At 37.8% G+C, this 25801-nt stretch overlaps 1 protein-coding gene across 5 annotated transcripts in view; it reads left to right on the top strand.

Annotated features, from left to right (window-relative positions):
• Mcf2 (MCF.2 cell line derived transforming sequence) overlaps positions 1-25801 on the top strand; it is a 122124-nt gene that overhangs the window by 48158 nt on the left and 48165 nt on the right. For 3 of the 5 annotated variants that reach the window (XM_021153012.1, XM_029473663.1, XM_021153014.2), the window contains 12 exons: positions 2484-2617; positions 3369-3483; positions 5721-5840; positions 7481-7672; positions 9071-9262; positions 11252-11423; positions 17278-17321; positions 19055-19134; positions 21883-21949; positions 22642-22757; positions 23027-23096; positions 25123-25215. In XM_021153012.1, coding sequence (XP_021008671.1) covers positions 2484-2617; positions 3369-3483; positions 5721-5840; positions 7481-7672; positions 9071-9262; positions 11252-11423; positions 17278-17321; positions 19055-19134; positions 21883-21949; positions 22642-22757; positions 23027-23096; positions 25123-25215 — 1395 coding nt within the window. Of the gene's footprint in view, positions 1-2483; positions 2618-3368; positions 3484-5720; positions 5841-7480; positions 7673-9070; positions 9263-11251; positions 11424-13007; positions 13056-17277; positions 17322-19054; positions 19135-21882; positions 21950-22641; positions 22758-23026; positions 23097-25122; positions 25216-25801 lie in introns of all 5 variants that reach the window. The other 2 variants (XM_029473662.1, XM_021153013.2) reach the window with 1 other exon arrangement.

The following is a 25801-nucleotide window of genomic DNA, read 5'->3' as shown; positions in this document are numbered from 1 at the left end:
TTCCCTTCCCTTCCCTTCCCTTCCCTTCCCTTCCCTTTTCTTTTCTTTTCTGTATCAGGAAGGGAACCCAGGGCCTCCTGAATGCTAGACAAATACTGTCACTAAGCTGTGATTCTTTGTGAATTGGGCTCTAATCATGTTCTCCAGGATAACCTGAAAGTCACTAGGTAGCCCAGGATGACTTCAAACTTTGAATCCTTTACCCTGCATCTCCCAAGTTCTGTGATTTCAGGTATACACCATCACACCATGCTGCTTGGCCTTGGTTGTTCATGCTGATTTTTACCTAGGGAAATGGAAAATACGTTGAAAATATTTTTTCTTTTATTTTTTATATGGGTGTTTTGCCTGTATGTATGTCTGTACCCCACATGTGTGCTTGGTGCCTGAAGAGGCCAGAGCGGGTATCAGATTCCCTGGGATTGAAGTTATAGGTGATTATCAGCTGGCATGTGTGTGCTAGGAAGTAAACTTGGATCCTCTGCAAGAGAGGCAAGTGCTCTTAACTGTTGAGGCATCTCCCCAGTCCCTTGTGAAATTGATTTTGTTCTGTCTGTAGTAGGAAAGAAGCGGTTCTGACAATTTAGAGGTCCTTTTCTCAAAATATCGGGGAACAATTTGAACAAGGAAAATCAGACATCTGAGTATTATTTTTCTCCCTCACCCATAATATGTATGCTGGGTACCAAGGCAGTTTTGCATTTTATATAGGGTGATATGTTTTAATTAAAATGTGAGAAACCAAATGTTTGCATCATAATTTATGATGATGATTATGATGATGGTTCCTGACTATGGTGGTGGTGGTTGTTTATGACAGGGTTTCTTGTAGCTTAGGCGGCTGACTGTTTGTTTGTTTGTTTGTTTTCCAAGACAGGGTTTCTCTGTGTAGTCTTGGCTGTCCTGGAACTCACTTTGTAGACCAGGCTGGCCTCGAACTCAGAAATTCGCCTGCTTCTGCCTCTCGAGTGCTGGGATTAAAGGCGTGTGCCACCACACCCGGCTAGGCTGACTGTTAACTCACAACTGTAGCTGTCCTTGAACTCTTGATTTTCATGACCAGTTATAAGCATGTTCCACCAGCAATGGCTTGGCTTGCATGGCCAATTTATATGCAGCTGTAGGGATGATGTAGTGAGATATGGATATAGTGTATATGCAATACGTTTTTAGCACACAGTTTGTGCTTCATTAATATTAGTTTTATTTTTAAAATATTTTAATTTTCTTGGTGTTGGGAATTAAACTTAGAGCCTCACCCTTGCTAATTACATACCATTGCCACACTATTTTTTTTTTTGACAAATGTCTACTCATAACCTTTTAAGTCCCTTGGACCTTCTGAAGGAAATCTTGGATCGTGTAGATAAAGGAAAAAAGAAAAAGAAAGGTATATGGTTCTTTCTGAGTATGTATTAAATCTACCTTGTAGCTTCATGCTTTCTGATATTGTAGTTGTTACTGTGTTAGTATGGTTTCATCTGAGCACATAAAAATATTATCAAAATAGAACAAGATTGGTTAGGATAACATCTTTGGCTTCCGTTTCTAACATCTATTGAACTGTCATGAGCTATAGGAAACTAAGTTGTAGGATCTTTTTGAAGGCCATCTGTAGGAATGAGACATCATTTTGGAGATGTTAGAAAAAATGTCTATCAAGAATGATATATAATGGGGGCTCAGATACCTAGTGAGTTTTAGGCTAGCCTATTCTACATCAGTCCCTGTTTGTAAGGCAGGAGCTTCTTCGAGTCTCCTGTTTATGTCAGTGGTCACAGCCTGGATATGCAGGTGCGTGGAGGGAAACCAGAAGATGTTTTTGTTCCTCATTCATCCACCCTGTTTTTAATTTGTTTATTTTATTATTTTTTTTAACACATATGGAGCTTTCCTTGCCTATTTAGGCACTATATTCATTCACTGGCCATAGAGACTAGAAGAGTGTGTCAGTTCCCTTGCAACTAACTGAAAATAGACAGCTGTGAGCCACCATTTGAGTGTTGGGAATCAAACTCAGGTCATCTGGAAGAGTAGCCAGTACTATTAACAACCGAACCATCTTTCCAGCTTCCCACCTTATTTATTTTTTTTTTTGAGACAGACTTTCTCAGTGGCCTAGAACCAAGTAGGTTCTGCTGACTGACTAGTGAGCCCCAAGGATCTGTGTAGATATACTCCCCCGGCACAGGTATTATGAGTGTACCCCATTATACCTGGCTTTTATAAAAGTATTCATTTTGGATATTGAACACAGGTTTTCATGTTTCAAAGGGAAGTACTTTTATCAACTCAGCCATCTCCCTGGCTACAGTGTCACATTCGCAGATTCTTTGACCTTGAAATCCTGTGAAAGCCAAGGCTGTGCTAGAACTGCTTCTGTTTCCTGGGCCATGCATCTTCCATAGCTATACATCTCTTCAAGCCATTCATGTTCCATTATGAACTAACTGGCTAACATACCCTGCCGTGCCTTCCTATAGAATGACTTAACTGCTGTAACCAAAGAAGGAAAAGTTCTGCTCATGAACCTGCAAGTGCCTGGCACTGAAGAAACTGTCAGTTCAAGCCTTGAATGTACTCAGCACATAAATGGCGACTGGCAAACTATTAAAAAGTAAGCACTCCCTTCTTTTAAAAGTCACTTATATTTTCAAACTAGGAATTTTACATTGTTTGTTGCTGTTAGGTATGAAAGTATTTCTGGACCTCTGGAAGTCTGGGAACTTCTTTTCTGGGTTAGTCTGCAGACAGTAGTTCACTTGCAGAATTAAGTTCCCCAGACATTGATTTTTCTTTGCCTGAGCCAAGTGTCATAGTGTCATAGACTATTTTTGCTTATAATTCCTTTTCTTTCCTGTTTTTGAGAAAGGATCTTACCATGTAGCTCTAGCTGGCCTAGAACTTCATACAAATTGGACTAGATTTAAGCCTACAGACATCTGCGTTCCTTTGCATCATTACTACTGGATTAGAGGTGTAGCACCATGACTGGTCTTTGCCTATAATTAATTCTTTCTTTCTTTCTTTCTTTCTTTCTTTCTTTCTTTCTTTCTTTCTTTCTTTCTTTCTTTCTTTCTTTCTCTCTCTCTCTCTCTCTCTCTCTCTCTCTCTCTCTCTCTCTCTCTCTCTCTCTCTCTCTCTTTCTTTCTTTCTCTCTTGTTCCTATAGAGGACATTTATTTTGACTTGCTTTCTCCGAGATTTCAGTCTTTGCTCACGTGACCCTGTCACTTTGGGCCCTTGGCAGGACAGTAGATCGTCTTGGTTGGGAATGTTTTAATTCTTAATTAGCAGCTTAGGTTTAGCTCTATACCTGCATCCACAAGCTGTTATTTCTAAGGAATTCTTTGCCTTCTGTTTATCAAGGTTGCTGGCTCAGGTGCATGATATGGAAACTGCTTTTGATGGATTTTGGGAAAAACATCAGCTGAAAATGGAGCAGTATCTGCAACTGTGGAAGTTTGAACAAGACTTTCAAGAGGTTAGTTAACGCAGTTCCTTCCTTGTGGTGGAGGCCCTCATTCATGAGCTTAGAAGGGCAGTCTTTTTACAAGACGCCAGTTTTCAGCTCAGGGAGAATATAGGAGACAAGTTCCTTGACTTGGAACAAAGAAAATCTTGGCTAACTCCCAAAGCCTTCACTTCGTCCACTGTGACAAAGCACTGACATGTCATTTAGTATGACAAGGACATTCTTTCTCTACCTTCATGGTCATTCTTTAAACTTTTTTTTGTTTGTTTGTTTTTGTTTTTTTGAGACAGGGTTTCTCTGTGTAGCCCTGGCTGTCCTGGAAGTCACTCTGTAGACCAGGCTATATAAAGTGCTTTTAGGCTATAACATAGTTTTCCAAGAAAGTGATACCTATTGGTTGTCACATACCATGTACCATAGGTATTGCCATTTTCACCTAAACATTTTATTTTTTTTCTTACAGTAAGAACATTGTCTTACAGAATCATTGTTCAGTTATCAAAATCACTGCGTTCAATGGCAGTACAAGACCTTTATGATACCTGACATCATGAGTCTAATTCTATCAGTTAACCTAATAATGCCCTTAAAACCACCACCAACTTGCGCATGCGCGCGCGCGCGTGTGCACACACACACACACACACACACACACACACACACACCCACACACACCCCATAAAAAACTACCCATCTTGTTTTTTGAGACAAAGTTTCTCATTGGCTGTCTGGTCAGAGAGCCTTATGTATCCTCCTATCTCCACCTCATCTTCACTGGGATTATAAACACACAGTACCATGCCAGACTTTTATAAATATGGGTTCTGAATATTGAATTTAGGTCATATCTGTGTGATAAGCACTTTTACTGGCTGAGCTATTGCCCCATATCTCATTGCTATTCTTTTTTTTTTTAAATGATTTTGTTTTAAAAGATGTTTTTATTTGTTTATTTATTTATTAATTAATTCATTCATGTGTGTGTGTGTATGTGTGTACCTGCATAAGCTTATCTACAGCACATTTGTGGATATGCCTGTGGAGACCTGAGAGTGTTGTATCTCCTGGAGCAGGAGTTACAGGTGGTAATGAATAGTAGCCTGGTATGGATGCTATGAATCAAACCCAGGCCCTCTGCATGAGCAGTTAGCATTCTTACTGTTCAGCCATCTCTGTAGCCTGTAAAGAATCGAAAAAGAGGTTTGTTTATTTGTTGTTTGTTTTGAGACAAGCTCTCCTTTATAGCCTTGGGTGGCCTGGAACTTACTATATACACCAGGCTAGACTGAACTCATAGAGACCATCCTACTTCTGTCTCTTGAGTTACTGAGATTAGAGGTATGAGTTACTGGGCTGGAGAGATGGCTCAGAGGTGAAGAGCACTGACTGCTCTTCCCAGCAACCACATGGTGGCTCACAACCATCTGTAATAGAATCTGATGCTCTCTTCTGGTGTGTCTGAAAACAGCTACAGTATACTAATCATATATATCAAATAAATAAATAAAATCTTAAAAAAAAAGACTTGTAAAAAAAAAAGGTATGTGTTACTACACCAGACTAAAATCACTTGTTTTTATTATTCTAAAATTGTGTGTATTTGGATATGTGGGTATGTGTAAATCAGTGCAGGTACCTATGAGGTCTTTGTTAACCTCTGAGCCATCTCACCAGCCTTTGTCTTCCAATGCTATTCTGAACTTCTTTGATATTTCAAACTGGCTACTCTAGTCTCATGATATTTGTCAAGATTAGAAAAAAATGTATCTCCTTCCTTTCTTGCGTGATTCAAGCTCATCTTGTATGTGTTCTGTCTTAGTCTCGGAAACTGCCATTTTCCTGAGAAACCTTGGTTACTTTTTATGGGAAATGGTATCAAAGATGAAGCTATGGGTAGAAGGTGTGCTCCTTGCTACTGGAGTTTCCTGTTTCTAGGGCCAGTTACTACATAGCTGGGGAAAGCATATGCACATATATACAAGTATGTATATGTGCATGTACATGCATTTATGCAAGTATGTTCATATATATGACTGTACATTTATTTACACAGTGATCTTATATAAATCCTGTGTGCATGGATATCTATGAGGCTATGAATAAAATAGCTGAACATATTCTCTATGTGTGTAATTTTCTTATATTGGCATTCTCATTTAATAGCATTTCTTATTTAATGTGATCATTACTAAAAGTGAATGCTTAATAATTCACATCCTCTTAAAACCTTTATTTCTTGCTTCTAGGCTGTGACTCAAGTTGAATATTTATTAAGTCAACAAAGAGAACTGGGTGATATAACAGGGAACTTAGCTCAAGTAAAACAAAGACTTAAAAAACTAGAGATCTTAGATGATAAATCTCAGGTAAGATAACATTTTAATGTTTATTTATGTTTCACTAGGACTTAGTATAAATGTTTATTATACTTAGCCTCTCATAACTATATAATTAACACAATCATATTAACCTAAAATCCATTGTGGCCCTATGGAGATAGTGCAGATGCATCATGAAGCTATAGGAAACTGTTAAGTTGTAGGATCTGTTTAAAAGCTGTCTGTAGGAAGGAGATGTTAGGAAAAAAAAAGTCTATCAAGAATGATATATAATAGGGTCTCAGATACATAGTGAGTTTTAGGCTAGCCTACTCTACATGGGATTCTGTCTCCAAAAAAAAAAAAAAAAAGGTTTTTGGTATCTGGAAACTATGCATTGTTTAATATCTATCATGATACATGCAGTTGAATCCATTATAGATCCACACAGACAGCTCTACTTAGGCTGACTAGCAGGTAAAATGGCCTAGGAAGTGCTTAGCATAGCTCCTGGATATGTATGTACTCAAAGGAAAAGTAGCTGTCAGCTTTCTTGTTCATTCTAAAGCGTAGATTCATGACTTTAGTACTTAGTAAACTGCCTTTGCTCTCCTGTCCTGTATACCACAGCAAAGCAATGCTTTTATAGATATGTTCTTAGAAAACAGACTCATGAGTGAACCATGAACATGTGCAAATGAAACCTACAGGCTAGGGGTTGCAGTAACAAGTAAAAGTATTAGACTTTCAGACTCTGATCACAGTCCACACCTCCCTTTGACAGCATGGAAAGAGAAGGTGAACTGATTTGGAAGCCAGGGGCTTTGTTTGTTTTAATACTTTTTCCCAATGTGATTTAAGACGTATGGCACAGAACTTGTCATTTGAAGCATTCAGTTCAGTAGTTGTCCTAGTTTCCGTCCCATTATTGTGACAAAACACTCTGAGCAAAGGCCACTTTGGGGAAGAAAGGTTTATTTGGCTTAAAGTTTCAGATCACAGTCCATCTTTAAGGGAGGGCAAGGAAGGAACCTGAAGAAAATATCATGAGAGACTGTTGCTTGCTAGCTTCCTTACTGGCTTGTGCTCAGCTAGATTTTTATACAGCTCAGGACCAGCTGCCTAGGAATGGTGCTGACTAGGGTAGTCTGGGTTTTCCTACATCAATTACTAATCAAGACATCCTTCACAACCATGCCCAGAGGCCAATCTGATCTAGGAAAGTCCTAAGTTGAAGCTTTCAGTCCACTCTAGACTGTGTCAAGTTGGCAAGTCAAACAAACTAAACAATAGTGGTCCTCACTCTGTGGGTCATGACCATTCTAAGGGCCATATGACCATTTTACAGGGGTTATATATCAGATATTCTGTATGTCAAATATTTACATTATGAGCCGTAACAGTAGCAAAATGACAGTTATATCTTTATATCCTGAGTGGAATTAAGTGATTGACTTTCATTTTATACTCAGAAATTTGTGTGCTTCTGATAGTCACTGCTGTAACTCATCAATATCACTGTAAGATTTGTGTGTGTGTTTTCTTTTGTTGAATGCAGAAAAATGGCAAGGAAATCAATCATGGTTTGTGACCATATCCCCTGCCAAATGTGTTCTTTAATGATTCTCCCACCTGTTGTATGAGCAGAGATCATACAATTATGATTTTTCTCTCCTCTTTCAAATCAGGAACTGTTAACTAAGACCCGGATTGTGATACTACGTGGCCACAAGCTGGCATCAAATCACCACTATGCACTTGATTTAATCTGCCAGCGATGCAATGAGCTGCGCTACCTTTCTGATATTTTAGTTAATGAGATCAGAACAAAGCGGATCCAACTGAGCAGGACTTTCAAAGTGCATAGACTCCTACAGCAGGTAATATGATTGGAAATGATCCATATCTGAATGAGGCCATAATTGTTTTTTTCTTGAGTCTCCCATCTTCATAGTCTTGCCCGTATTTGCCCATGTACCTTATGGTACACGTTTCATCTTCTCTCAGGCTTGTCCATATACCTCTTCTTAGAGGTTTAGTGTCTACAGTGTTTTGTAAGTGATCTTAAACCTTGGGCCTAATTGTGGATAATCAATCTATCTCTCTATGCACTATCCATGGTAGACCCAGTGTAGTACCAGTTTTGCTCCATTTTCAATGTGGAGACAGTGGCGGTGATGGCCTCCTTCTAGCTTACATCTATTTCTGAAACCTGGTGGTATTCTGCAGTCAGAACATGTAAAAGCCCAGGGGCAGAAGTCTGAAATTCCTTCTGCATTTCATAGTACAGTACTAAAAATTAACTGGTAAATGAAAAATATTCTGCCATGCCTACGGGTCAGTGAGTGGAAATGCCACCCTACAGATCTAGTCATGGCACAGGATTGTAAACAGGAGTGCCACTTGTAAACATTACATTGGAACATATGGATTCTAATCTACACATCTCTTTTTTTGGTTCAAAAAGAACCGTATTCCTGTCCTTGGCAATCATTAAGCATTAATATTAAACTTTATATTTTGTTAGAAGTTTCATATTTCAGTCATTGATTTGTAGAAAATAACATGCAACTAAACTGTTAGTGTTGAGAAAATGGCCAGACTCCTGCTGCAGGAGAAATTACTTGTTATGAAATAAATGCAGTGCTTCCCAACCTTGGCTCTGCATCAGCAATACCTGTGGAGCGCTTTAACAGTATAAATGTCTGGCTGGCAGCCCAGAGCTACTGAATCAGAATTTCTGGGGGCAACACCAGATATCATTTATTAACAGCTCTGAAAGCATTTTTCTTTTTCTTTTCTTTTTTAAAAATGGAGACAGAATCTCACTATGAAGCCTCTAGCTGACTAGAAAATTGCTATGTAGACCAGGCTGGCTTCAAACTCACAGAGATTCCCCTGCACCTGCTTCCTGGGTACTGGGATTAAAATTGTATGCCACCCTAGCTGGGCTCTGAAAATAATTCTGATTGACAGAAGCGACACAGCTCCAGCCCACAAAATGGTTCAGTGGATAAGCCTGTGATGAGCTTTGTTACCAGAGTCTTATTCAAAGGGCCCATGTGCTGGGAGGAAAAAATGACTCCTGCCAAGTTGTCTTCTGACCTCCACATGCATGCTATGGCACGAGTATGCTTTGTACACCTACCCACAACCCCCTCCCCTCCACTAATATGTAATAATACAAAACCAGGATATAGTTCTTTTAATAGCAAGCCTATGTTCCCTTTATTCATTCTTATGTTTGCCTCTTTGATTTTTGTGATTTTCCTCCTTAGGCACGTCAGTGCTGTGATCAAGGGGAATGCCTCCTGGCTAACCAAGGAATGGATAAGTTTCAGACTAAAGAAGATGCTCAGAAAGCCCTTCAAGATGTGGACAATTTCCTTCAAATGGCCATGCCTTTCATCAATTATGATATAGAAAGCCTGCAATATGAATTTGATGTACACCTATCTCCTGAACTAAAGGTGAGAGAGAATTTATTCAAAGACACATAAACTAATCACTAAGGTGTAAGAATTTACTACCTCACAGCCAACTTTATATTAGTGTGTGTATCCACAGTCCTCTTTGGGACAGTGTCACTGTCATGTATCTGAGAATCCACAGGCATATGTTTGCTGTATAATAAGACTTTCACTGTTAGCTTTGATTCTATTAATATTTATTATTATTATTAATTATGATGATGTTTGAGACAGGTTTCACTGTATAGCTTGGCTGGCTTAGAACTTCTTGTGTAGATCAGGCTGACCTCCTGTTAATAAGTCCAGTCTGACTCTTATTATTTTTTAAGTGATTTAAATGTGCTGTAAGCTTTGACATATATTTTATTCTGCATCCTCAGAGAAGGGCCACTAAGTGGAGTGGAGTGTTAGGATCAGTTTTATGGCTGGTCCGTTCCACCCCCTCAGGTTGTTTACACTGGAACTTTAGTTTTATATTTACATGAAGAGAATACACTAATATTTTCTGTTTCTTTACTAAATTTACTCTAGTTATGTTTTATGTTTAAAATAAGTTGTTTCTGTGTTTGTGTTACATGTTTGTAAGTGTATTTGTACTTGTGTATATAAACATGTGATATACAGAGGCCAGAGGTTCATCTCTGGTATCTTGCTCTATTTCTCTCTACTTTATTTTGAGACAAGATCTCTCACTGGACCTGGTACCTGCTGGTTCAGCTATACTGGCAAGCCAGCAAGCCCTGGGGATTATATATGTACACTAGGACCATGTCCCACTTTGTATATGGGTTCTTGGGATTCAAAGTCCGGTCCTCATGCTTGTGTAGAAAACACTACCCAATAAATCATCTCCCTAGTCCACAAATATTCTACCACAATATAATCTAAAGATATTTAACTTTGATATGTATATGTTCATTTATTTGATATATAGTATCTATACCATATATATTATATCTATACCATAGTTAGGTGGATGTGTATATGTGTGCATGCAGGTGGGGGCCAAAGGTTGATTTTCAGTATCTTTCTTTTCTTTTTTTTTTTTCTTCATTTATATTTCAAATGCTATCCTGTTTCCTAGTTTCCTCTCCAAAAATCCCCTATAGCCTCTCCCCGCCCTGCTCCCCAACCCACCCACTCCCACTTCCTGGCCCTGGCATTACACTGTACTGGGGCATATGATCTTCACAATACCAAGGGCCTCTCCTCCCATTGATGGCCGACTAGGCCATCCTCTGCTACATATGCAACTAGAGACACAGTTCTGTTTATTATCTTTCTTAATTACTTTCCTTACGTTGAGACAGAGTCTCCAGTGAACTTGAAATGCTCACTGATTCCGTTAGACTGGCTGGTCAATGAGCTCCAGGGATCCTCTTGTCTTTGCTACCCCAACACTGAGGTTAGAGGTATTCCTGCCATGCCTGGATTTTATCTGGCTGCTGGGGTCCTGAACTAAGGTTTTCATAATTATGCAGCAGGCACTTTAGTGACTGACCCATCTCCCAGTCCAAAAATTAATTTTAAATTTATGTCTGATGAATATAATGGTAGTTGTTATGACTTATTTCAGAAAGTAACTCATACTTTTTTGAGACAAATCTGGCTCTGTAGCACTGGCTGACTTGGAACTAACTATGTAGACCAGGCTGGCCTTGAACTCAAGAGATCTGCTTGCCTGTGCCTCCTCAGTTCTGGGATTGAAGATGTACTCCACTCTACACAACAACTCATGATTTTCTATTTTTTCTTATGTATATAAGTGTTTTAACTCGTGAGTATATATATGTGTGCTGTATGCAGTGTATGGAGACCAGAAGAAGGTGTTGAATAACCCCAAACCTAGAATTAAACATGTTTCTAAGTGGTCATGTGGATGCTGAGAATTGAACCTATGTCCTCTGCAAGAGTAGCCAATGTTCTGCTACTCCATCTGCTGATCCATCTCTCCAGCCCTAGCTCATAGAATTCTTATGCATTTCATAGGCTCAAATGCAGAATATACAACTAAAGCTTGAAAATATTCGAAGTGCATTTGAGAACCAACAGGCTGGTTGTAAGAGCCTAAAAGAAGTACCCGAGGGGGCATTCCAGAGCTTGGTTCCTGCATCTGAAAATGTGATGCGATCCAGAATGATATTCTTTTCACCGAAACATGGTAAAGCAGCTTGTTTTTACATTTGCTATGTCTTTTTTGTCTTGCTATTGTTTCCTTTGATGAACGTGATATATCTACTAAATTCCCTTTAAATCCTGATACATTTTAAAGCCTTTTAGCCTCTTTGTTTATACTTAACCACTGCTGTACAAGGCAGAGGTCAGAATGATATCCCTGTATGTTCATAAGATAGTGGTAGCACTGCGTTGTGTCAGATGGGGGACCCCTCGATGTGGAGCATTCTACCTTGAGAAATGAGTTTAGACCTTCAGATTTTCTGCAAAAGGATGTGAATCTTATCTGTACATGTACATGCATTATAAACCTGCATACTTACTTTTATTCCTGTAAGCAATTATTTGATTCTTATATGATGCTTGTTTTTGAATGTCTTACATAATAAGAGTGGATTACCTTGTCTAAATAGATGCTGATAAATGCTAATTGAGTTAGTAATTTTTGCTACAGATTCCATTTCTTTGTTTGAATTTTTCAAGTCTATTTAATTGTGTACTATCCTATTCCTTTCTAAGTTCTATAGGAAAATAATTATTCTTGTAATGGTGTTGTATCTCAAAATCTGAAAACATTATTCCCACAAGGGTTTCCTAGATCTACCTCTTCAGCTTTTGGAGATAGAACAGTTTCATCTTTTGTACAAATTAAATTAGTTGAAGAGTTGAACATGTGACTAACTTCAGTCTCTGAGTTAAATTGCATCAGTCACTTTACTAGTGCAGGAAACTACTTTGAAATGCAGAGAAGGCTTGACCCAGAGGTAATGAATAAATACAACTCATCTCCAGCATGGATCCAAGTTACAAATGCATTAGAAATTATTTTGGTTAGTAATTCCAAAATGTATACATATACATAAAATAAGATTGTATGAGCAATGGCTTAAAAGAATAATGTTGACTATATTAAAAATATACCGGACATACTGGAAATATCAAAGATACTGAAAAAGTAAAAAGAATAAACTAACAAAATGAAACTGATTAAACCCAATAATTGATATATTTCTAAGCACAAAATAGACATCAGTTACATATCAGGACACTTTAGCTGTGTGTCCTTAGGCATATTGATGGTCTTACTTTCCTAGTCTGTAAAAAATGGACAAATACCTTCTCACTTAAAAGATGATCATAAAGAGAAAGTAAGATAAAATTGCCGACAACAAGAATTACTCAATAAATTGGACTATCCCTTCCCTCTGATTAAATCTCTTTTCTTTTTTTTTTTTTTTTTTTTTTTTTTTTCGAGACAGGGTTTCTCTGTGTAGCCTTGGCTGTCCTGGCACTCACCTTGTAGACCAGGCTGGCCTCGAACTCAGAAATCCGCCTGCCTCTGCCTCCCAAGTGCTGGGATTAAAGGCGTGCGCCACCACGCCCGGCTAAATCTCTTTTCTTAATAGACCCTCAAAGCTCGCATCTCCCTGAAGCAGAGCACTCTGCATTGTGACCAGGCTGACCAAGACCCATTCATGTCATTAGTCATTCAAAAATTTTTGTTTTGTATTATTTCATTTTCTTTCTTTCTCCGATTCTTATTTAATGGCATTACACTTTCTTTCTGCAGTGGGAATTGGATATTCTTTCTTTCAAGCATGTAGAATTTTTTTAAAAGGTACCCATCTTTATTATATTACTTGTCATCAATACATTTTATGAGTTTGTACACATGAAAAACCAGTTTGGCATCTAAAAATAGCAGCAGTTCTTTAATTCTATCTGCAAATAACTATCTAATTTTTTGTACCATCCGTCCATTATTCTCTCTCAACATTGAACTTATCTTTAAAAATGACTGTAAAGAATAGAATGTGCTTCTAAAGTCAGTTTTCTTTCATAAAATGACCACAAAAAGAAAGAAGAGGAGGCAGGAGAGGTGGGTAAGTGGTTAAGAGCGCTTCTTCTCTTCCTGAGAACCCAGTTCACTTCCCATCATCCATATGGCAGCTCAACATCATCTGTAACTCCAGCACCACGGGATCTAATGCCATATTCTGGCCTTGATGGGCACTTAAATATCCATCTGCTTACCCACACCCACATAGACATTCAAAATAAAATAAAATTCAAAATAAATAATAAAGTACATATTAAAAAAGTTAGTGAAATTAATGTGAATCAGGGCTTTCTTCATTTTTAAAGATTCTTACTTCATTCGTAATCGGAATATCTGTTTGGAGTAGCTTGAATTTGCTTCAGTTTAAGATCAACTTGTGTATTTATGCAGATGAAGGCACCTTAATGGATAAATGGCTGGGATGGATACATGATTTTCTCCATCATCCATTATGGTTTGTAAATAAAACCTGATCACTATTTAAACCCTCTGCATGTTACCCTATTGGTCTATGGGTAATGCGGGTAATAACATATTTCAGACTAGATTTCAAAACTTGGATTTGATAAATCAAATATTTGACCAAATCAAAGTGTGTGCTAATTTTTCATCAAAATGAGTCAAACTGGTTTTTTATTCTGCTTTTGCTTGTTTAGTTTTTTTTTCTTCTCCTTCATTGAGTTTTCTATCTAGCGTAGTGCTTGGCAGCAAGCAGGATGTGATTAGATGTTTAATGAATTCACATTGAGTATGAAGGGAAGCTATGGAAGAACGATGCCAGTGAAAAGTAGTGTTAGATATGGTTGGGTCATGAAAGCTCTATTTCTAGTCTAGGTCTGTCACTTAAGCTTCAGACTGCTATTTCCAACATCAAATTTCCCATAGGAAACAGTTTCATCATAGCCTACATGAAAGTATCTCTTCTGCAAAGCATGTAGAACTTTTCTTTCTCATCTTGTTCACCGGTACTGTAATGTCCCCATTTGCCCAAGCTTAGATGTTCCTGCTCATTCCTATACCATTCATTGTTTTTGATGATAAATATGCCTTCTGTGCATCTAGTTATTCCTATCATTACTTTCTTTACTGCCACTTTCAGAGTCCAAGATAATATCATTGGTGTCCTTGACCATGATCATAGTCTCTTTGGCTCTCATTGCCACAGTGTTCTTGCCTCCCTTTCTCTTCTGTGTTACCTTGTAGAGTTTGCATAGATTGCTGTTTCTCTAGACTACACTTCCAGTGTTGCTCCATTTCCTTCTTGTTAGCTCCTATTTTGAGTCTACTTCTACCACACAGCCTACTTACCTGTTTGCTGTTACACTTGCTAGACAGGATGCTTTGCAGGGACAGGATCTGTGTGCAAGTCACCTTTGCATATCCACAAACACAGACCTACCTTGCTCAGCTATTTTGTATGTATGCCTTTACATTGTTGAAAGAATGAATATATTTACCTTGCTTTTCAGAAAATGATGTGTCACAAAGATACACACATATAAATCTCTCAATGTATTTGCAACCAATCCATAATTTACTTTAAAAAATAAGTTTGGATCTTTTTATTTTCATTGTAGATGTTTATTTATTTTATTTTACTTTTTAAATTTTTTATTAGGTATTTTCCTCGTTTACATTTCTAATGCTATCCCAAAAATCCCCCATACCATCCCCCTCCACTCCCCTACCCACCCACTCCCACTTCTTGGCCCTGGCATTCCCCTGTACTGAGGCATATAAAGTTTGCAAGACCAAGGGGCCACTCTTTCCACTGATGGCCGACTAGGCCATCTTCTGATACATATGCAGCCAGAGACACGAGCTCCGGGGGGTACTGGTTAGTTCATATTGTTGTTCCACCTATAGGCTTGCAGACCCCTTTAGCTCCTTGGGTACTTTCCCTAGCTCCTCCATTGGGGGCCCTGTGATCCATCCAATAGCTGACTGTGAGCATCCACTTATGTGTTTGCTAGGCCCCGGCCTAGTCTCACAAGAGACAGCTATATCAGGGTCCTTTTAGCAAAATCTTGCTAGTGTATGCAATGGTGTCAGCGTTTGGAGGCTGATTATGGGATGGATCCCCAGATGTGGCAGTCTCTAGATGGTCCATCCTTTTGTTTCAGCTCCAAACTTTGTCTCTGTAATTCCTTCCATGGGTGTTTTGTTCCCAATTCTAAGAAGGGCAAAGTGTCTTCGTTCTTCTTGAGTTTTATGTGTTTCGCACATATCTTGGGTATTTGTCAGGTGTCTTTAAGATGAGGCATGCTGATACTTATTAAGAAGCTGATTTTATATGTAAGTCTAACATATTGTTATATATAACTTTTATGTGTCAAAACTTGGTAATTAAAGATGGTAAAATATCTATATTTTATAATATGAAAGACCATCCACTCCCTTAGAGTCCTGACACTAGCTTTTGCCAAGGAAAGGAAGATAGAAGGTGTGCTTCTTCTATGCTGAGAGCAGTGTTTGTGTACCCCAGAAGGATAGCAGCCTTCATTATTCAGAACTTAATCTATTCTTTGTTTGTCTGTTAGTTTTACTTTTAAAGGACTTCTGACTCTGTTTGCGTCTGTGAAATCCATCATTTCTTCCCCAGTGCTGGGAACTGAACACACGCTAGACAAGTGTTCTGCCGTTGACCTATATTTGCAGTTCACCCTCCACCCTGTTTTCTTTTTTTTTTTATTTTCTGACATAATATTTTATTGATTTTTGGAGAGAATTTCACATCATATACTCATATTACACTGTTACATTCATTTCCCAGTCCTTCCCTGTGCAACCCCTTTGTCCTTGTGACCTCTGCCCCCAGCCAAAAAAAAAAAAATCCAATTTGTGTTATCTATATTCACACTGAGGCATGGTCAAACTCTCAGTGGCCTGCTCCCTAAACAGATCTGAGATCTTCCCCTTCTACTACAGTCTTGGAAGGCAACACCCTTGCATCATATCACAGTTTTTAAGAGTTCCCTTTGATGTCCACCCTGTTTTCTTTTCTTTTAGTGCTGGAAATGTGTTGTTTAAAAATAAAGATTAAGGCTTTGAATTTTTGATGAGGATGTTTTAAATGAGCATTTTACCTTGCTTTTGAAATGTTTCCTGTAGTGATTGGAAACATGTATGTGTTTAAATCCACTTCCACTTCCTAAACACATGTTAACCTTATCTGTAAAATGAGATAGATGTTGTTTTCCATCTCTTAGTGTAGATTTGAGAATTAAAAAGGAAAACAAATCACTGGACCTGGTTGGGGTAAATGCCAAAATAAAAAGTGGATTCTATACTTACTCGGATGAACTTGGATTTTTTTTGTCATTAATTTTCAAGTTAATAAATAAAGTAATGATTTTCATTATAGCATTTTCATATATAATTTGTTCTAATTTGCACTTGTGTGTGTGTATAAACGTGTGCACACTGGTGTAGAACCATATATACATATAGATCAGAGAACAGTTTGTTGGGGTTGCTTTTCTCCCTCCACCATATGTGTGGGTCATGGGGAACAACATAAGCTCATCATGGTTAGCAGCAAACAATTTTACGTGATGAAACATCTTGCCAGCCCCATATTTTGTTCTTTTCTCCCCCCACCCCCTGCTACCCTCCCCTGTCTTTCCTGGTTTCATACATGTAGGCTAGATTCAGAGAAATCTTTGCTCTAGTGAGTAAGTGAACTACAATCTGATTAAATGTTTATGTGGCAGAATGCATATTGAATTTGAACATACTTGTGAACACTTAACACCCTTTTCTTTTGGCAAGTAAGTGCATGTGTACTGAAGGCGAGGATGGGTAGTACAAAGTAAACTCATGCTCCATAAGAAGTTCTGTTGAATTTATATAGCTATCTAACCAATTACTGTCTTCTGTAGAGTGCTTTGAAACACTAACAAATATATTGAAACATTTTCTTTCTAATAAACATGTTTGTGTTTTCCTTAAAGTGTTGACTTTCATTCCAGTTTAACACTATTTCATGTTTCTCTACCAGTGAAAAAGTCTTGGAGACAGATTCACGCTCAGAGCAACGTGAAAGTAAGTATAATTAATTAATTAATTAATTCACTGTTGATTGTGCTGCTACAATGGTAGCATTAACATGGGTTTTCAGGGATGTTTTTCATTTATTACACTGCCCTTTTGAATTTGAAAACCTTACATATATAAGAAATCTCTGCTGCCTGTGTCTACTTACAATACTGGCAGTGTGTGAGCAGTTTTTTTTTTTTCTTTGTTGTTGTTTTGTTAGGTTTTGTTTGTTTTTAATTCCTGGCTTATATTAAGAATAATTTCTGTAGAGCACTGCATATAAGTTATAGTCCCTCTTCATGCTGTCTGCCTCCATACACCTAAGCAATGCTGTGCCTTTTACAGATGGTGATTTCTTTCATGAATGAGTGTAGTACTGCCAAAGCAAAGCTTAAAGGCCAGTTTATCATGGACCATGAACACACTGACTCAGGATGCAGGAAATGCATTTGTTTCTTTTTAATTTTCCTCCCTCCTTCCCTCCTTCCTTCCCTACCTCCTCCTCCTCCTCCTCCTCCTCCTCCTCCTCTCTCTCTCTCTCTCTCTCTCTCTCATCCCTTTTTTGAGTTTTTCTCCAGTTCATTATATAGACTAGTGCCACCCTCTCCGGTAGAGTCAGCTTGACAGGCTGAGGCTTAAAAGCTACTCACGAGGCAAAAAGAGTTTCACAGAAACTCACTCCTGGAGTCTGGCGTTCTCTCTAACCCATACATTAATTTTCCATTCCCGTGTTAGTCTAGTGTATGGATCCATATGCTCTCTTTTAGTATTACCCTATTATAAGTGCCTTTTAAGATTGAATTCTGACATAGCTAAAGCCAGTGTTCCAACAGTCCTAGAACGTCCTTGAGCAAGACCATGGGCTTGAAATTCAGTAAGAATGTTGCTATTCACTGACATTCAGAATAGCCTCTGGTACTACACTATCACTTTGAATAAAAGCTAAGTCACTCCCTTACACAGGAATTTACCATCACTAAGGAAGAAGGAAGTTTCAGACCAAAGGAGAAACCAAAATAGATACTTAAAACTATAGCTGAGTTACACCCATACTCTGAAGATTCAGTACTGTCCACAGTTTCAGGCACCCAGTGAGGGTTTTGAGGTGTATCCTTGGGGAGGAAGTAGGTAGTGCATGTGTCTAAGATTTGGTTCTTCTCAGTTATCTGTGATAGTCTGATATCTCCAGGGTAGCCTCCTCACACATGGAGAACCTTACGCATTACTTGTGTGTCCTTGGTAGTAAGTAGAACCCAGAACATAACTCTAAGAGGCACTGCAGTATAGTACAGTAGTACAAACTGTAACTTTAATGCTAGACTCTGACTAGTCTTTGATAAATTCTCTGAACTTCAGACATTAAATAACTGGGGATCATAGGACATATGAAGTTAGTATAAAAAAAGAAATAACATTTGTAATGCACCTGAGTTTCCTATGTGTGGCATATAGTGATGCTCTAAGTTGTTTCTATTATCATTACTGTAGACTAGAAAGTGGCTTTTGTTGATGTAAATAGAAGTATACAAAATAAATCCCAGTTAGTATTTTAAATCTGCACCCTTAGGTAACTGAAAACATTTAGTTTACTAGTATACATCCAAGTAATTTTTAGAAAATGTAGCACTGTATATTAATTTATCTTCAAAGATAGGATTAACATTAATTTAATATCCAAGTATTTGAGAAAGTACTGTACCTACATAGACATGATTGAACTTTTATTTTCATTATTTCAGGTTGAAGCTGTTGAGGATAGCCAAGAGAAGAATTCTGATCACTCTCCCAAATTGGACAATAGCTTGGATATTTTAAAGAAGTATTCTTTCCTTTTTAATCTACATTCATATATGTATCTCACCACAGGAGGCTCTGGTTCAGTGTACAAGGCTCATGTGATTAGAGTTTTCAGTTTGCAAAATATGGTCCTAGTGAGTGCATTAAAAGAGCACTAGTGAGTGTCACAAGACCTGTATTTAGATGTGAGCAGCTGTGATCTTTCTTATGCGTCTTGAGAATTTTTCTTTGGTAATATTGTGTATTGTAAGGCAACTGCTCTGCCACTCAGCTACATACAGCCCCTCTTATGATTTCTGTACCTTTCATTTTCAGATTGTTTTATTTTTGTGTTTCCCAGTTTAAATCATATATGTGTATATATATATATATATACACACACACACACACATATATGAACATATATTAATCACATAGATATATAGGTGTAGATGTATGTGTAGGAATTGATTTTATACACACACACACACACACACACACACACACACACACACAATGTTTTGCCTTCATGTCTGTGCATCATGTCCATGCTTAGTGGCCAGGGAGGCAGAAGTGGCGGTCAGAGTTCCTGAACCTGCAGTCCCAATGATTATAAACCTCCATCAGGATCCTGGTAACCACACCTGAATCCTCTATAAGAGCAGCATGTACTCTTAACTCTTGAGCCATCTTTCCAACTCCTGTGTTTCCCAGTTTTACTGGAAAATAATAAGCAAACAAAAATGGACACATTTAGTATACACAGTGTGAGATATGATAAGGTGATTGCCATAGCAAGTTAGTTAACACGAACAGTTGCCTTTTTTGTGGTAAGAACACAGATGTGTAAGTTCTACTTTGCAAATGTATGTCCTACATATAAGACATTTTATTAATGATAGTAATGATAGTAACCATGCTGTACATTGGAGTCCCAGAATGATTCGACTAATAAATGAAACTTTGTACCCTTGGGCTCTACTATCTGTTCTACTTTGGTTTTTATTGCTGTGATAAAGACAATGACCAAAAGCAATTTGGAGAAGGAACTGGTTTATTTGACTAATAGTTCTAGATCATTATCATCATGAGAAGTCAGGGCAGGAACCTGGAGGTAGGAACTAAAGCAGAGGCCATGGAAGAGTGTTGCTTACTGGCTTGCTCCCAATTGATTACTCAGACTGCTTTCTTATAGAACCCAGGACCTACAGTGGCTGAGCCCTCTCATATCAATCGAGAGAATTCCCCACAGACTTGTCTACACATCAAGTAGATTGGACAGTTATTCAGTTGACATTCCTTTTTCCCAGGCTATTATAGTTTTATGTCAAATTGACATCTAAAGCTAACTGTGACACCATTTCTTTCACTTTAAAAGAAAAGAAAATCAATGAAGGGGCTTGTCAAGCTATACAGGATTATAGATACTATTTCATAGGTATCAACAATGACCCTTTTTATATGACTATATTATTATGTTAATATTTGAAGCTTAAAACTACTGACCTATATATAAGTTTCATATCATGCACTGGTCCTGGAGACACATTCCTTTAATTCCAGGACTTGGGAAAGCAGAGGCAAACGAATCTCTGAGTTTGAAGGCAGCCTGATTTACATGGATACAGAGCAGGAGGACTTTGTAGCGAGGTCTGCCTCCTGTTGTTAGAAATGGCCAGTAGTTTGTATCACATTGCATGGAAATATGTATGTGTCCCAAGTTATATAAGATAATTTAATGAAATTCATTTTGGAAAAAGCCAGGATCTAAATTCTTTAAAGTAAGAAAAAAGAAGAAGAAATGTACAAAAGTAGAGGAGAAATAGGTTGCTTATATTAAAGAAGGGAATAACATTCAAATATGGTGGCTGGAAAGCAAATGGTCAGGACCTGCATTTTATTTTCGTGGCACAGATGGCACACCGTGTTGCTACAGAGGCTTAAGTTTCCTTCTATTCCATGTGGAGGTGTGTGTGTTTACAACATGTCTGAGAAAAAAGCCAGAAAGTTCCTGGCAACTGAGGAAAATGGTGTTTATAGGGTTAGTTTTTTGTTGTTGTTGTTTTTTGTTTTTAATGACATGATTCTAGAGCTCAGGAAATTTTATTGTCCAGAAAAATCAAAACTTGGCATTAATTCAGGCATAGGCTTTGCAGTATCTTAGCAAATTTGTTCTTAATCTGAGTGAATTAGAAATCACTTTTATGTTCACACGCAGCCCTTTACCATTTGCTACTCCTCACCCCCCTCCAAGACAGACTCTTGCTTTGTATTCCTGACTGACTCAGAATGCAGGTTACTTTTGAACACATAGATTCTCCTGCCTCTGCCTCTTGAGTGCTGGGTTAAAGGTGTGTGCCACCACACCTGGCCTTTTCAAAAAAAAAAATCTATTTAAGAGCCTTCTGGGTGGTACTTTTTCCAACAACTACAAAATGAACTTCATATTTTGATGCTGGAACAAAACTCCTAGGTAGTTCTAATATCCTAGCTTATTTTACTTTAGATCATCAGTGGTTCTCAAACCTTCCTAATAATGCTGTGACCCTTTAATACATCTCCTTATGTTGTGGTGACCACCAGTCACACAATTATTTTGTTGCTACTTTGTAACTGTAATTTTTCTACTGTTATGAATCATGATGTAAATATCTGACAGGCAGGCTATCTGATATGCGACCCACTGGTTGAGAACCACTGCTTTAGATTATTTTTAGTGATAATAACTGATCCATTGCAATGTGATACTAGAGAGGGACATTAACTGATAACTATGGTCTGTTCATTGTAGCCATGTCCTAAATGAGCTGATACAGACAGAGAGAGCATATGTTCGAGAGCTGTTTACTGTTTTGTTGGTAAGTGTAGCAAATTGTTTTTCCCCCTATTTTCCTGAACGGCCCCTGGCTACTTTCATTAGAAACTGTTCTGAGAAGTTTTATGTTTCTGTCTCTGTCCTTGGTTGTCAGTGGGTATTTGCTGTTATTTGAGATTACATGTTGTTTACGTGATTACATTTACATTCCCTCTCAGGAGTGTGGATATGTGATTCAGAAATTCTTATAGAAAAAGAGAAGCTGTTCTCTTAGGGACATGGCACATTGTTGTAATTATTCCAAGGCTGCTACTTAGAGGTTGAAATGGAAAGAACTGGGGGTTGGATAAAAATACTCATTTGACACAAATGCCATGGTACTAATTTGGTCTGAAAAGAAATCTAAGCACTTACTTTTAATTTAAGGAGAACTTTATATTCAGTACTATAATTTTTCATAGTTGGTTTTGGTTTGATTTCCAACAGTACAATAAAAGCCTTGAAGGCCATAGTATTACTTTTTATTTGGACCATGGAGTAGAAGCCTTGACTTCCTTATCCTACATTCTAAAAGGATGCTATAGATAACTCTGATAACTAAGTGATATAAATGTTATATTTCAATCAGCTATACCCACAAGTCTTCTCTATATTTTGCTGGACTTATACTGTCAATGGTCCAACCAAACATTAATATAAACATTTCAAATGCAAAAATTCATTTCTTTTTAATAGGGCTACAGATCTGAGATGGACAATCCACAGATGTTTGATCTTATGCCACCTCTCCTGAGAAATAAAAAGGATGTTCTCTTTGGAAATATGGCAGAAATATACGAATTCCATAACAAGTATGTAATTGCCAAATTCAACTTTTTGGTGATTTTAATTTTTCAAAAAGTTATTGCTGGGTGGTGGTGGTACACACCTTTAATCCCAGCACTTGGGAGGCAGAAAGAGATGGATTTCTATGTGTTTCAGGTCAACCTGGTTCATCTAGTGAGTTTTAGGACAACCAGGGCTATATAGAAAGGCCCTGTTTCAAAAAGTGTGGAAAGAAGAGCTCCTCACTTGTTTATTATTATATGTCATAAATAACTTTTGTCTAAAAATTCTACAGCATTTTCATGAGCAGACTGGAAGATTGCTCTGATGCTCCAGAAAGAGTGGGACCTTGCTTCCTGGAAAGGGTTAGTCTGATTATTTGCTTTTAACTTAAAATATTGGCAACTAAAAAAGTATCTTTTGTATAAAGTAACCTTGGGGACAGATAACCCCCTTCCTTTTCCTTTAATTTCTATGTTTTTGGAGAAGACTCATCAATTCCAGCAAGTGCTTAATGTAAAATTGTTTCGTTGGAAAAATAATAAAAGGGATATTCAGGGCATATTTGTATTCTGTGGTATTAAGTGTTTCAATTACTCAGGTCGTAGCAATAGAATCTAGGGACCACCCTACCTATGAAGATGTGAGAGATGGGAACATATTGATAAAATAACTTAGCTTGGTTAAAGTTAGAATAGAAGATGCCTTTTAAAAAAACAAAACAAAATTTAAAAGACAGAGAGAGTCTTATCATGTAGTCATAGATTCTTTTTCATTATTAAATTACAACAAGTTATCTAGTTTCTCCTCCTTTTGAAAAATTAATCTTCTTCTGATGGGAAATCAGTCCAATCATCCAGAGCTTGAGGATATAAACAGTGGCTATATAGAAGACACTCATGGAATGAAAGTTAATGTGTAAGTAGCAGATAGACCAAAAGAAGATGATCAGGGGCCGGGCGTGGTGGCGCACGCCTTTAATCCCAGCACTCGGGAGGCAGAGGCTGGCGGATTTCTGAGTTCGAGGCCAGCCTGGTCTACAAAGTGAGTTCCAGGACAGCCAGGGCTACACAGAGAAACCCTGTCTCGAAAAAACCAAAAAAAAAAAAAAAAAAAAAAAAAGAAGATGATCAGGGAAAGATGATTCCAGGGAGAGCAAACTGTGTAACCACGTGCTTAGATGTGATGATGTCTCAGTGATGAACCAAGGACTACTTCTAACTTGGAAATTAGCTGCAAGCTCCTTATTTAGATAGCCAGCAGACTAATATCACAGAAAATGCACATTGGTAGCTGTTAGATCATGATAATAACTAGTTTAAAAAGATAAGGGTTTTCCAATGAATTCATGAAATTCTTAGACAAATGGATGGATCTGGAGTATACCATCCTAAGTGAGGTAACCCAATCACAAAAGAACACACATGATATGCACTCACTGATAAGTGGATATTAACCCAGAAACTCAGATACAATTTGGAAAACACATGAAACTAAAGAAGAAGGAAGACCAAAGTGTAGATACTTTGATCCTTCTTAGAAGGGGTTACAAAATACCCATGGAAGGAGTTACAAAGACAAAGTTTGGAGCATAGACTGAAGTAATGACCATCCAGAAAGTGCTCCACCTGGGGATCCATCGTATAAATAACCACCAAACATAGACACTATTGCAGATGTCAACAAGAGCTTGCTGACAGCAACCTGATATAGCTGTCTCCTGAGAGGCTCTGCCAGTGCCTGGCAAATACAGAAGGGGGTGCTCACAGTCATCCATTGGACTGAGCACAGGGTCTCCAATGAAGGAGCTAGAGAAAGTACTCAAGGCGCTGAAGGATTTGCAGCCTGATAGGAGGAACAACAATATAAACTAACCAGTACCCCCAGAGCTAGAGTACACATGGTGGGACTCATGGCTCCAGCTGCATATGTAGCAGAGGATGGCCCAGTCTGTCATCAATGGGAGGAGAGGCCCTTGGTCCTGTGAAGGTTCTGTACCCCAGTATAGGGGAATGCCAGGGCCAGGATTCGGAAGTGGGTGGGTTGGGGAGCAGGGAGAGGGGGAAGAGGACAGGGGATTTTCAGAGAGGAAACTAGGAAAGGGGATAACATTTGAAATGTAAATATAGAAAATATCTAATAAAAAAAGATAAGGTTTTTTTTATTTGTTCAACTGTCAAGTTTGATAAGCAGGGGTTCTAAAATTGCTTGTAGAATTATGTATCCTGTTGTCTGGCTCAATGAGCAAGCTGTCCTTGGAACACAAAGCAGGGTTTTTTATGTCTCATTCTCACTATCATGGTTGATCACGCACTGTCTTCCTCAGCCTTTTTAAAAACAAAAATTCATATTTGTAAATTGGTAACATATTTGCATTTTGCTTTATTACAGAAGGATGATTTTCAGATGTATGCCAAATATTGTCAGAATAAACCCAGGTCAGAGTTAATTTGGAGGAAGTATTCTGAATGTGCCTTTTTCCAGGTATTAATTATTTAAGTATTAAACATATTCCTTTTGGAAGATATTGGAATATTTCTCGTTAACAAATTCATTTTCTGTCTTGAATATTTATTTATTTATTTATTTATTTATTTATTTATTTATTTGTGTGTGTGTGTGTGTGTGTGTGTGTGTGTGTGAAATAGTCATTCTCAACCAAAGTAAACACATACGCACATTTTGTATAGGAATACATATTTGTTGTTCCCCAGAGGCAACCACTTTTAGCTACTTCTGGTATTTGCCTTCCTATCTCCAAATAACATGCTTGCCTTGCTCCTTCCTGCTTTAGAAAAATGAAGATTTAGGTCTCTTTCATGGTTCCCTGTCCCATGACCATAACCACATGAAATTCTTTTCTCCAAAGCTTCCAGTAAATTTTTGTTTCATCGATTGGTTATATTTAACTCAATTATTAAGACTGGAATTTCTCTGGGCAAATGGCACATATAGTAAAATATGGTTGCTTTCCTTTCTCTTGTGTTTTTATTACAATTATCTTTTTACTCAATTTTCTATATGCTTTGCTTTTTTTTTTTTTTTTTTTTTTTTTTTTTTTTTTTTTTTT

The sequence above is a fragment of the Mus caroli genome, chromosome X (assembly GCF_900094665.2).
Source record: "Mus caroli chromosome X, CAROLI_EIJ_v1.1, whole genome shotgun sequence".
Taxonomy (NCBI): Eukaryota; Metazoa; Chordata; class Mammalia; order Rodentia; family Muridae; genus Mus; species Mus caroli.
This window is presented reverse-complemented; position numbering and strand designations above follow the sequence as displayed.